The following is a 14,297-nucleotide window of genomic DNA, read 5'->3' on the forward strand; positions in this document are numbered from 1 at the left end:
GTCAGGGTGCAGAAGTGACAGCCAAAGAAAACTGTCACAAAACGGAAAAGTTATGACAAATCAGACTATAAGGCAAAAAGAAAGTGCAGCTTTATGGTTTCACACAGCAAAATCTCCAGTGTTAAATTAACACTAGAGAGGGTCTATATGGGTCCACACCTCTGAGTGTTAAATACAACACTGTTGAGTGTTAAATTAACACTTTTGACAGTGTTATATGTTTAAAAGTAACCTAGTCAGTTTTGAAGATTAACAAAGACTAACACTGAGCAGTGCTGATTTTCTAACACTGGAATATTTCTAACATTTTGAGTTATTTGAGTCCCACTGAAAACACTACGTCCAGATGAACAGATTCAACCTTTTGGAATATAGAATGCAAATGATGGTTGATAAATAGCTGGGTATGGAATATGACCACTGGCTAATTAAGGCCAATTCATAGCCAGTCGCCTCAAGGGACTTTATATTGCATGGCAAAGACCCTACACTGTAAAAGAAAACCCCAACAATCTAACGATCCCCTATGAGCAAGCACTTGGCGACAGTGGGAAGGAAAAACTCCCTTTTAACAGGAAGAAACCTTCAGAAGAACCAGGCTCAAAAAGGGGCAGTCATCTTCCGCGACCGGTTGGGGCATAGACAGCATTGTTTGTTGGAAACATGAAGCCAATACAGAAGAACCCTAAATGTACATTCGGTCTGAAGTCTACCAGATGGCAACAGCTAGCCTAATTGAAACCTATAGAAATCTATAGGAAAACAGCTTTCTTTCTTTCTTTCTTTCTTTCTTTCTTTCTTTCTTTCTTTCTTTCTTTCTTTCTTCCCACCTTAGCTGGTTTTTGCAATCAAGATGGCAACGGTAATAATGCTCATCTTGATGCTACAAAATGGGACTTCAGAGACCAATGGATGATGTTACTGTAGCTATATCAATGTTTTATACAGTCTATATTCTATACTGTCTATGGGGGTTGAGGGGACAGAGTTGCAGTGGTGTATACAAATGGGAAGTCGAAAGATGTGAGTGGAGAAGAAATGCTCAGTTCCCAAGCAGCCTGAGCCTTACTGTGAACTGCCTTTCAGTAATAGGCATAGTTGTAGTGAGAAAGAGCAAAATGCAAGGCAGCACCTCGGAGCAATGTTATCCATCGCCCCTGATCCTCTTCCTCCACGGCCCTGTCTGTCTGTGAGATGAACTTTTGTGGGGATGTCCGTGACTGTTCATGAAATTCTGGGCTTCTCCATCTTCTGGGGCCGGCCTACGGTGGAGCTCTGAAGATGAGGTGCTGCTGAAGATCATGAGTCCTCCTGATCCTGAATGAATTTCAGTCCAAAGTCTTGTAACTCGTATAAAGTTTAAATGAAGTACGGCCAAGCGATAGGGTCCCACAGTGACCTGGGTTGGTGCCTTTTTTTTCGGGTGCTTTCCCATTCAAATGAATGGGGAAAAATTCTGAAGTTTTTTGGGAATTTTGCAGAAACCGTGTGACAAATCGGTACCCAAAGTCATAGCTCACCATTCCCAATCGAGCCGCACAAAATGATATAACATGTTGGGGTTGTCTCAAAGCTGCGGGGTGAGTTTCGCAGCAAGATTTCACATGATCAGATGTTTCGCAGCAGAAGAAATTTCAGACTGGGGCTGGGAAGAATAAATCCGACAAATAATAAGAAGTGTGCTACTGCATAGGCGACCTTAATAATCATTAAAAAAAAAAAAGACTGAAACTAGTAGAAACAAAATTAAACATTTTCAAACAATAAAAACTAAACTGACGTAGGAAAAGCTACTCTGGAAACTAACTGCAACTAAACTGGATACAAAAAAATCAAAATCAAAGCTAATTAGAAAATACTAAACTATAATAGCTGGTTTGGATGAAGGATTAAGCAGAAATACACTCCTCGATCTCACCTCTGAAGAGTGTGTAAAGATCCACACCCTGCACTCAAACATCTTTTTATCCCACGGTTAAGAGCTCACACGGGTCAGATTAGAGGCGCTTAGATGTTTTCTATCCAGAAACAGAATTCAATATATACAACTCTGAAAATATTATTACCGTGTAAATTCTCCAGAAATGATCTCATCTCTTTGCTTATTCTTCCAGAGGCCAGTTCTGCATCAGTGCCGGGTGAGTACCTGATGTTAATTACATTCAAACTCAAAGAGAAGCCATTTCCCCAAAGTGTCAAACCTACTCGACATTGTAAGATACAAAAAACAAAAAAACAAAGTCTCTGAAATTACTAAAAGTGATGTTTCTGTGTTGTTATTTAAATTTTCTTTGTTTTGTTTTGTTTTTGAGAGAATCCATGTTCCCCTCTGCAGGTGAATAACTTTCCAAAGCCTGTAAGATCAGAGAAGAAACATGTGCCCTGGATGGTTTATGGTATCGAGCTTATAGAGGATGGAGCATGGATCACATGACCAGAGTCACTGAACTATTAATTTGAGCCTCATGTCTGAATCATCAGTTTTTAAGTCTCTTTAATGGTAAAGTCAGGGCTTCCTGTACTGATCGAAGTGAGGTAGTTAAACCAAAGAGGCGTCTTGCGATCGCAGTAGCTCTCTGTGATGAGAGGGGAAAGTTCTTTCCACTAAAAGAAAGTGAAACACTGACAATTTTACATGTTGTTATACAACAGTGCTACTGGTCTAAGACCGTAAAAGGCCTCCATCTTTAATTGATATGGTCCGTTTGATTTGATAATAGGGGTGTGTTTCTATAACAACCAGGAGCAGTGCGTCTTTGATCATGTGTGAAACTGCAGCCCTGGCGTCTTGATTACCAATGCTGTGTTAACCCCTGCAGAGGAGCTGTGTACGCTGGTGATCACTGAGGCCTTTCCCGAAGACTCTGGCCTGTTTAAGTGTGTGGTCCACAACGCTTTCGGCACTGTCTCCTGCTCAGCCATGCTGGAAGTTTATGACGGTGGGAAGTCCAGTTGTACATACCACAATGTTTTCCAGTTAAAAGTTCACATAGTGACTCTGTTACTTTACACCCCACACGCAGACCTGGACGAGCAGTTGGAGGCCGAGGCCATTCATCAGGAAGCTGTTTCTATCAGGCAAGATAAAGAGGCCATGTCCCAACAAGAGACTTTGTCCTGCAGAGCAAGCAGCAGAGACTTTCCTCCAGGGCTGTCAGACAGTATCAACCTCCCTCCTCCTGAGTGGCCTGACAGCGCTGTAGAAGATGACATCCCTGTTGCAGAGTGAGTGCATGATGGTCTCATGAACATCCAACAGTATCTACAGTGCAGTGCAGTGCTTTTGCATGTTTATCACACTTACATGTTTCAGATCATCAAAGAATTTTAAATATTAGGCAAGGATGACCTGAGTAAATACAAAATGCACTTACTTTTTCTGTGTGAACAAATAATTGCCTCCTGAAGCTAATAACAGCTTGTGCCACCACTGACAGTAAAAACTGCAACCAAGCTTTTGTGATAACTCACAATGAGTCTCACCGAGGATACATTTTGGCCCACTCTTCTATGCAGAGTTGTTTTCATTTGGCTTCATGGGAGGGTGTTTGATGATGAATGGACTATTTAAGCTCATCTTGAAGTTCAAGGTACAAACTGACATCCTGAAGGATTACAGCAAGTCTCAAAAGCAGCAGAGCAGCCCCAGACCATCTCACCATGTTTGACTGTTGGATCATCATTTTATGAAACGCTGTGTTAGATTTATTCCAGATGTAACAGAACTCACACTGTTGCAAAATGTCATTCTACTGCTGCAGTCCCAAAATCTTAGAAATGGCCTTTTAACCATTTCCAGGCAAATATTCAAAAACCTAAGAAATCAGGAAGTGGGGAAAAACACTTTTCACAGCACAGTACAAATATTACATAACTCTGATGTCACTGTTTATGCACACTGATATGTATTTGTGGTTTTATGGCACTATTCAATGTGTATGACTCTACATCCCTGTTTTGTATAAAAAATACCCTTTTTTATTTACGAACTTTAGTTTGTTTTATACTGTATGGTATTGGATATTTCCTTTACGCATTTGTAGTTCTACTTTTATCCAGATGAGGTCGCTGTTATATTATTGCATTATCTCTCTCACCTGACACCGTACAGTCGATACTCCATACTTCTAAGAACGAGCCAGAAGTATGTTTGATAATTGATCAGAAAACAATTTCTACTTTCGGGGGAAACATATTTAAATTTACGCAGTAAATAGAAATAACATGTGTGTACTACGTGTAACGATGCTGAGCTTTCGGAAAAACTAAACCAATCTGCCAGACGTGCGCGGTCACGTCACTCCGCGTGCTGCTCGTGAGCGCGCGGTGTCACCTGTTGCAGTCTTGCCTCGCGCTTCTTCTCCTCAGTGGAGTTTCGGGGGTCGCGCTCTTCCCGCTTCAGTGAGTCCTCTCTCAGGTTTAAGGACAGTGGTGTGGAAACGTTTACCGAGGTAAGAAAGCCCCCGCATGTGTCTGCACCGGTAGCGGCAATACGCATGTTTTTACTACCTGCTGTTAACTTTGGCTGTTTGGACTCCAGCTCGTTTAACTCCGTACTATCGCCGCTTTTTAATCTTCCAACAGGATAATTTTCCTTCCTTGTTTATATCGTGGAAACCTGATATGCTATGTCCTCCTTAAAAGGTCAAACTATGTTTAGAGCGCTTGGAAAGTGAACTTTGGTCTATTTAGGGGGTCGGTGTCATTTGGTTGGTGCTGTTTGACCCAGGCTGTGGGGTAGACGTCATAACTGAAATTAAGCCAATTAAGACATTTACGACGCCGTCAGGTGCGAAACGGTCATTCATCGCTTTTCTGGAGTAGCTTTCAGGCTGTCCTTTCTGTGTATACCATAAATATGTGGCTTTATTTAGCTGTTTAGCTGTATTTGGTGAGCACAGTCCCCGCTCGGGCCAAGTGGTACCTCAGAATGGGCTATGAGCTCATCAGTACAGTGGCAACTCTACCTTCAAGCCACCGGCGGTCAAACAAAATGCTCTCTCTCTCTCTCTCTCTCTCTGTGTGTGTGTGTGTGTGTGTGTGTGTGTGTGTGTGTGTGTGTGTGTGTGTGTGTGTGTGTGAATTCCATCCAAAAGAAGACTTCTCCATTCTGATGTGTTACTATGATGGGTTTAAGCAGAACCACAATGGATCATGAACCACAAATAAATTCTCAGTAAAATAAATATAATATATAAGTTTAGTAATAGGCTGCAGATAAAAATAACATCACTTCACTGATGCTGTTCAGTAAGTTGGTTTTTAGTGTGTTGCTTTGATTGTCCTCATTCTTCGGTTCACATTCAGCTAGAGCGAGTGTTTGGCGGTGTGAAGTATGTTTGGCTGTCCAGCCTATATGAGCGTTCAGAGCTATGATCTCATCTGTAATGTGAAGAGCAGACATGGCGTTGGTGTCCTTCAGAAACCCCCCCTCTCCCCGGTCTTCCTCTGTGTTACACACAACAACAGTTGTTCAGAAACTGTTGGCAGCAGTCTGGCAATTAAGGTCAAGTTGAGGTTCTTTGGCCGCCATCAAGTTTATCTGATTATCGATTAAATTATTTGATCAGGAAGAGGAAATTATCTGAGGCTGGCAAGGCATCTGTTGGTTTTTCCTACAGTAAAAATAACAGCCCAGATAAATGATGGTGCAGTGTACCTATTATGGCCGGTGTTCTGAGAAACCATCCTACTCTGACAAAACGTCCTACCCGTATTATAATTTGACGGTGACTTGCGACTAAACCTAACCATAACCTTAACCTTAAACATAACCTTAAGAAGTATTCTGGATGGGTGAGAGAAAAAGAAGTTAATTCGGCGTTGGTGTTGTGCGCCTGCGCCGCGTCTGCTCAGAAACATTGGGTAGGATGTTTTTTTTTTTAGTTTTTTTTTTTTTTTTTTTAGGTAGGATTGATTCCCAGAACACCTGTTAAAGAGCACTTTAAAATCTGAAAATGAATGGGTTCGTTTTCTTTGAGGCACTTTGTGTGACCCAGCTGGCACATATAGGAGTGACTTTGTTTTCCATTTTCTTCCTTTTTTCTTTTATTAAGTACCCACAACCACTCACCCCCACCCCAAGTTCCATGGCTGTTACCAAGATATAAAGGGAAATGATAGAATCAAAGAATAGATTCATATTATATCGTTACTGTGTTGCAGTCAGTGAACTTCCATGGAAGTCTTTTTGTGTGTGTGTGTGTGTGTGTGTGTGTGTGTGTGTGTGTGTGTGTGTGTGTGTGTGTGTGTGTGTGTGTGTGTGCGTGCGCGCGCTAAACGGGTTGGGTCACCAGTAAAGTGTCTGCACCTGCCAGCCGATGTCCGAATACCAAGATTAATATAGCTTTGCCCACTTAATCACACAAACACACACACTTTCACAGGATTAGATCACAGACGCACACGGGCACATATATCATGTATTCAGACAGTAGCATTTAAAACACACACAAAAAAAATCCCACACATGGATCAACACATTGAATGCACTGTCATTAATTAACTGAGCCTCTGGCAGGTTAATATCCACTTACACAAAGCAGGAGCGTTTAACCAGTAGGCCTGAGCAGGGTCTGTTTTTTCAGGCCTTCCTCATATTTCACCAGGCTTGTAGGTATATGACACTATTTGTGTGGATATGAGGAATTAACCAATCAGATCTGAGAAAAATTAATCAGAATCAGCTGATTTCTTTGTACAGTGACTTTAGGATATTTAACAAAACCATGCAATGCAGTACATGGGCGTTTGCTGAAAGGCATTAGCTTTTTAAAAAAATTGTGTTGTTTTTTTCCCCCAGAAAATTTCAGCTGTGTACAAAAGTGTATAGGGGGACAGTCGGTGCTGAAAAACACATATAATCTCTGTTAAAAGCTGCAAAGAAATCATCTTTATGCCCGAGTCCCTACTTCCGGCGCCACTCCGAGCTGGCAGCCAGTATCAGCAGCTCCAACCTGACAGTCCTTTTTTCTCTTTAATATATGTTCCTCTGTTGTTTTGTGTTTATTGTTTTTGTTTTTCTATTGTGGACTGCTGTACCCCACAATGGAGCTCAGAATTCTATGGACAATGGTGTTCTTTATTACATTTTTTACGGCGTCTTTGTCCGGAGAGCGCGTGGAGGTCCGACCTCCCATTGTTTACAGCAGGGATCAGCTGTTAGCCCTCGGAGCCTCCGCTGCCCTGCCTACCGCCAAGCAAGCTAACATCCCCCGTGAGGTGAGGAGGAAGAGACGCGGTACTCGAGCCGGGATCGGGCGTCGCAGTAAAGTTAGGAGGTACCGGCCAGCGATTCCATCTATTATTATGGGGAATGTGAGATCTCTCCCCAATAAAGTAGACGAACTGGCAGCCCTTACTCGACATCAGAGGAGCTACAGGGAGTGCAGCCTGATGTGCTTCAGAGTCGTGGCTAACTGCGCTAACTCCGGACTCACACGTAAACATGGATGGTTTTCATCTGATCCGGGCCGACAGAACAACGGAGAGTGGTAAGAAGAGAGGAGGGGGTCTGGCTGTGTATGTGAACCATAGATGGTGTAACTCTGGGCATTTATCTATCAAAGAGACGCTATGCTGTAAGGACATTGAGCTGCTAGCGGTTAGCATGAGACCGTACTATCTACCACGAGAGTTTACACACGTGATTATGATAGCTGTGTATGTCCCGCCCTCTGCTAACGCTGCAGCTGCCTGTGAGGTCCTGCACACTGTAACCAGCAGACTCCAAACACAGCAAACTCAGGCCCTTTTCCTGATCTCTGGGGACTTTAATCACATCTCCCTGTCCATCTCCAGTCTATGTATAAACCTCTAGTACACAGAGAACCAGTAGTGAAACGCACCGTAAGGAAATGGTCAGCAGAGACTGAAGAGGCTCTGAGGGACTGTTTCCGTTCTACTGTGTGGGACAACCTCTGCAGCCCCCTGGAGGATGACGTTAACAGCATCAAAGACTGCATTACGGATTACATGAACTTCTGTGTGGACAACACCGTACCCATCTAAAAGGTACGGTGTTTTTCTAACAACACGCCATGGATAAATCCTGAAATTAAGGCTCTCCTCAAGGAGAAGAAGAGAGTCTTTAGATCTGGAGACAAACAGGAGCTGAGAGTTGTTCAGAAGAAGCTGAAATGGAAGATAAGGAAAGGAAAACTACAGGAGGAAGATGGAAGAGCAGCTGCAACAGGACAACATCAGAGGGGTTTGGAACAGCCTGAAGACAATCTCAGGACAAAAACCAACCCCACAGGCTGCAGGAGACTTGGGGTGGGTGAATGACCTAAATAAATATTTTAATAGGTTTGATCAAACACCCACCCCTCCCACAGCATCGTCCCCCCTGCTGCAATCTGCCTGTCCTTCATCTCAGGACTTCACACCTCTCAGCTTCACACCTCCCAGCTCCCAGTCATTACACCCACCCCCGGCTTCTGTGGACTCCAACATACACACCCCTCCCCCAAAATCCACTCTTTCTATCTCAGCACTTCAAGTGAGGAATGAGCTTCGCAAGATCAAGGTACGGAAGGCTGCAGGTCCAGATGGCGTCAGCTCCAGGCTCCTGAGATGCTGCGCAGATGAACTGTGTGGCATCCTAGGATATCTGTTCAACCTGAGCCTGTCACTGGGGAAAGTACCACAGCTGTGGAAGACATCCTGCGTGGTACTGGTACCAAAGACCTCCCATCCCAAGGACGTCAGCAGCTACAGGCCGGTAGCCCTGACATCGCATCTGATGAAGACCCTTGAGAGGTTGGTTCTAAACCATCTGCGCCCCCTGGTGAGGTCTTCATTGGATCCGCTGCAGTTTGCTTACCAGACTGGCATTGGGGTGGAGGACGCCATCATCTACCTCCTGCACCAAGCTCTGACTCACCTGGAGAAGCCTGGAAGCACTGTGAGGATCATGTTCTTTGATTTTTCCAGTGCTTTTAACACCATCCAGCCACGACTTCTGAGAGACAAGCTGGAGCTATCGGGAGTGGACCAACACATGTCCCAGTGGATACTGGACTACCTCACAGAACGTCCACAGTATGTGAGGTCACAGGGCTGTGTCTCTGACACGCTGGTCTGCAGTACGGGGGCCCCACAGGGACTGTGCTGGCACCGTTCCTCTTCACCCTCTACACTGCAGACTTCTCCATCAACTCCCCACGCTGCCACCTACAGAAGTTCTCTGACGACTCTGTCATAGTCGGCCTCATCACAGGTACAGACTCAGAGTACAGACAGTGGACTCTGGACTTTGTTGACTGGTGTCAGCAGAACCACCTGCTGATCAACGCCGGGAAAACCAAGGAGTTGGTGGTGGACTTCCGGAGACGCAGACCCACCACACTGACACCGGTGAACATCCAGGGAGTGGACATTGAGATAGTGGACTCTCATAGGTGGGTGTTCACCTGAATAATAAACTGGACTGGAGCCACAACACTGATGCTCTTTACAGGAAGGGTCAGAGCAGACTCTCCCTGCTGAGGCGGCTGAGGTCATTTGGAGTACAGGGAGCGATTTTAAAGACCTTCTATGACTCTGTGGTGGCATCTGTCATTTCTTACAGTGTTGTATGTTGTAGCAGCGGTTTATCTGCAGCTGAGAGGAAGAGGTTGGATAAACTCATCAGGAAGGCCAGCTCTGTTCTGGGATGCACTCTGGACCCAGTGCAGGTGGTGGGAGACAGAAGGACCCTGGCCAAAATAACATCTCTGATGGACAGTCTCCCACCCCATGCATGTAAATGTTGCTGAACTGCAGAGCTCCTTCAGTGACAGACTGCTGCATCCTAGATGCATGAAGGAGCGTTTCCACAGGTCCTTCCTCCCTGCAGCTGTCAGACTGTACAATCAGAACTGCTCCCAACAAACATAGATGTTTACATCTGCGCTGTAACTGCAATAAGTTAATCAACCGATTCACACTACAACCTGCTTTGCCTCTTATCTGTAGCTATTTTTATTTAAATGGCCTGCATTTGTATAGCGCTTTTCTAGTCCCTAAGGACCCCAAAGCGCTTCACACTACATTCAGTCATCCACCCATTCACACACACATTCACACACTGGAGTTGGTAAGCTACATTGTAGCCACAGCTGCCCTGGGGCGCACTCACAGAGGCGAGGCTGCCGGACACTGGCGCCACCGGGCCCTCTGACCACCACCAGTAGGCAAACATGGGATTAGTATCTTGCCCAAGGATATTTGGCATGCAGCCAGGAGGCAGCTTAGGATCGAACCACCGACCTTCTGATTAGTGGCTGGACCTGCTCTGCCACCTGAGCTACAGCCACCCCATATTATTTAATTTAATAACTGTACAATACTCTCTGTATATAGTAACCACTGTCCTTGATGTAAATATGTAAAAATTGTGTATGTTTCTGTTCCATGTCCTGTGCACTGTTTGTTTGTATATCTGTCTTTTTGGCTGCTGTTACAACCAAATTCCCCCTTGTGGGACAATTAAAGGATTATTCTATTCTATTCTATAATTTAAAGACTGGATCATGACTTTGTTCAACAGAGTTCTGACTATTTCAGTTCTTCTGAGCTCGATGGAATACTCATGAATGTACCGGTAGTTCACAATGTTTATTATGAAGTTTATTATAGAAGTTGTTTGTTTTTTGCAGCAGTAAGCTACACTGTTGCACATTTAAGGCCTGACAGCTCCTAACACTGCTTTTTTTTTTTTTTTTTTTTTTTTACATGACCGGATTTCATATGCATGTTACATGGACGATAGACACACTAAAGCTTTTACAGCAGTCTATACTTAAAATTCTGTTTAACTGTATGTGTATTAAACTGAGAAAGGTTAAACAGAGCGAGGGAAACAAACCGATAAGTGTACTGAGCAGAGATGTTGGCAAACTGGCAATTTAAAGTGTTACACTCTTCAGACAGAAGTTTTCAGGCAGCCAGTGTGCGCTATTTACTGATCTGCTGGTGTTTGCATTTATAACTGCCAATAAATGGAAATGGGAAGAAATGTGAGAAGCGACCTTCAACTGTGTTATGAGTTTGTTCATTAGAAGGCACTTTGTAAGAGTTGGTGATGAGACAAACAACCAGCTGATCTGAGCAGAGTAACTACACATAACAAATGTCTGATTGGTCTGTATCAGATTTTTAAATCCCCAAATATCAGTACTTGTCTTAAAAATCCTGGATCAGTCGGACTCTACTTTCAAGAAGCAGAAAGTCCACACAGATGCATCCATGTCTGTTAAAACATGCCAAATATTCCCAAACTGTAGTTAATTTGGTTCTTACTTATAGATTAAAACTCATGCTGTCAGAATTTTGAAACCCCCTCAGATAACACAGTACTGTCCAAAGCTATAAACCAACCGCTTGGGTAGAAGGAACATCACTGATCTTTAAATCCTCAATCCAATCATGCTAACCTGAAACCGTTAAATGACTGAAATGTGCGTATTCAGAGTTCTCTGCTAATATGTACACATCACAGATATAGTACCAAGAACATTTCTCCTGCTTAGCATGTCTAGCAAAGATCATCGACACATTAAGTTTTCACCTGTAAAAAGTCCTGATTACATATATCTAGGGGCCCATTTCTTTAAAATAAATAAATAAAATGAAAGCCATGCAGCTCTTTTTGTTTGTTTTCATTAGACTCCCAGCTTTACCATTCTCCAAAGACAGTTTTATATCCTTATTACAAACTCTTTGTAATGAGGATATAAAAGGAGATATAAAATAGGCCAGAGATTACACACACCTCCACTTACAGAAATCTTTACACTTGTCTTTTGTGCTTACACCACTAAGTCTAACATGCTTCAGAATCTCCCAATAAGCATCTATCAGACGGCGTTGATTCAGATCCAAGGTTTTAGGCTCTGGGTCAGCTGATGCTGGCTAGTCATCTTGTGCCCCCAGGAGAAGTGCAGAACAAGTGTGTGGATGCAAGGAAGTGTGTGAGAGCGCGTAAAGAGAGGGAGACTGCTATTGTCATTACTGCTCCTGCGTAGCCCAGACTTCGTGGTAGCCATGGGAACAACATTCTTTCCTAGTAGAAAAATAGAGGTCGAGCCAGGCTCGGTATTACAGGAGGAAAACCAGCGAGTGGGCTGAAATGGGAGTAGATATCTGTTACTTTCATTAAACAGCCTCACTGGTACCGTTTCAGTTATTTTGAAACATACTGTAATCTTTTATTTTATTTTAAACAATACAAATACACTTTTTATCATATGGATCGCACACATGAGTATTTCAGTCACTACTTCAAAGACATCCCTCCCACCTCAAATGACTGTATAGCTGTGGGAAACTTGTGTATCCCGTAAAATGTGTACAACACCAGACTCCACATTTTGGAACCAGAAGTTGGTAAACGAAGAACGTGGACACATTGGGGGTTATTGAGAGAAAAATCCTTTACCTTTGAGGGACTTGTAGTAATATATTTTAAATCTACAGCTAACACACTTGTCTTTATGGCAGTTTCCCTGAACCTCAGCTGGCCAACCAGTATTCTGACGAAATCTTTGGGCGGAGCGAGGACGAGATCGCCCTGAGCTCAGAGGGCCAGAGGTCCCCAGAGGTTACTGCCCAAACTTGTACGTCTAGCCCAACCCCACCACCCTCACCCTCACCACCGCCAGAAGTCAAGGAGAAAGCCCAGGCGCCCAAGCTGTTCACCCCAAGCAAGCTCAGTTTCACAGTAAGAGTATTTCTGTTGTCAAATGTAAAAAGCTCAGAATTTTTTATTTAATCATTGCACTGAGATGTTGCATGATCCAGTCTTATTCCATGGTGCAAATTTGGTTTTCCTCTTCATTCCAGTCCTCCCAGTCAGGAGGCAACAACATGAACCTGTCCGACCTGCCTACGTTCACTCCCAGCACGTTCCCTCCCAGCGCCTTCAACTATGAGCGACCGAGGCATTTTATTCAGTCTCAGCCGGCCTTCCAGGCACCCAGCTACGACAGCGTGCTGAAGGAAGCCCAGGAAAACCAAAACAACTCCCAGCAGAACCTCAACAGTGCCCAGAAAAGTCCAAATGTCCTGGAGACGCAGATTCAAACTAAAGCCATGTCCACACAAAGTCAGTCATTTTCTCAGTCCGCGTCAAAGTCCTTGTCAGAGACCCAGTCACAGCTTCAGTCACTGAGCCTCAGTCACAACCAATACCAGTCCGCCGCACCGCCACAGATCCACATCCAGGCCAACGGAACAGCCAAGAGTTCTCCGTCTTCATCCAGCCTCAGCTCCCCTGTCTCCACCCCGGCCTCCTCTGCTGTACCTGCTCTTTCCTCCGCCGGCCCTATACTCAGTCACTCTCCCACCTCCTTCTCATCTCTCCCATCCTCATCTCTCCCCCGCACCACCATGCGCTCCACCATCACCCTCACCCCTAGCGTCCCCAGTGCTACTGGCCTTGGCAGCGCCACCTTACCTGCTAACCAGGACAGCATGTCGGCCTCTGCTGCTTACCTCTGCTCAGTGTTACCCTCCCAGTCCTCGTCCAAACTGTCTCCTAACACCAACCGTCCCCTCTCCTCCACCTCCCCCTCCCGCTCCCCACTCGCACCCTCAAGCCCTCTCCTCCCTCTGAGAACCTCCTTTTCTTCATCTGCTCTCCCTCAACAACCTCCGCCAGTGTCTCCTTCCCTCCCATGCTCCCCTCTCTCTTCTTCTTCCTCACCCTCCTGTGTCCCACAGCAGCCTTTCACTCCCAGCACCCAGAACAGTGTACAGCCTGCTGTGGTCTCCTTACCTGCCAGCTATAAGGGGACGCCAAGCACGTGAGTTGCTCGATACCTCAGTTTACAATTTGGCATGCACATTATTACAGTCGGTACAAATTCAGTTTCTGATATTTTGACATTGAAAATAAACCAAAACACAGCATAACTCCATGCAGCCTCCAAACTGATGATAAAATTGAAACATTTCTGTCAGAAAGTTTAAACAAAAACTTCATGAAGGAAGAATTTATCCCAGGCTGTACCGGTCGATCTACGTTCCTGTGGGTAGTGACCAAAGGAACGAGATCGCGCATTGAAGCTGTGGGCTTCCTTAGAGATGGGGTGAGAAATTCAGCCATCCAGGAGGGGCTCAGAGTAGAGCCGTTGCCCCTCCACATCGAAAGGTGCCAGTTGAGGTGGTTCGGGCATCTGATAAGGATGCCTGCTGGGAGAGGTGTCCGACCGGGAGGAGGCCCCGGGGCAGACCCAGGACACGCTGGAGAAATAATATCTTTCAGCTGGCCTGGGAACGCCTGGCTGTTTCCCCGGACAAGCTGGAGGAGGTGG

The 14,297-nt window shown here is 44.8% G+C and overlaps 1 protein-coding gene across 1 annotated transcript in view; it reads left to right on the forward strand.

Annotated features, from left to right (window-relative positions):
- The window catches only part of myot (myotilin), a 32,978-nt gene that overhangs the window by 9,562 nt on the left and 9,119 nt on the right, over positions 1-14,297 (forward strand). The window contains exons 6-10 of the mRNA XM_026186441.1: positions 2,115-2,138; positions 2,820-2,939; positions 3,024-3,225; positions 12,484-12,703; positions 12,826-13,787. Coding sequence (XP_026042226.1) covers positions 2,115-2,138; positions 2,820-2,939; positions 3,024-3,225; positions 12,484-12,703; positions 12,826-13,787 — 1,528 coding nt within the window. The remainder of the gene's footprint in view (positions 1-2,114; positions 2,139-2,819; positions 2,940-3,023; positions 3,226-12,483; positions 12,704-12,825; positions 13,788-14,297) is intronic.

This window comes from Astatotilapia calliptera, chromosome 2 (genome assembly GCF_900246225.1).
Source record: "Astatotilapia calliptera chromosome 2, fAstCal1.2, whole genome shotgun sequence".
Lineage (NCBI taxonomy): Eukaryota > Metazoa > Chordata > Actinopteri > Cichliformes > Cichlidae > Astatotilapia > Astatotilapia calliptera.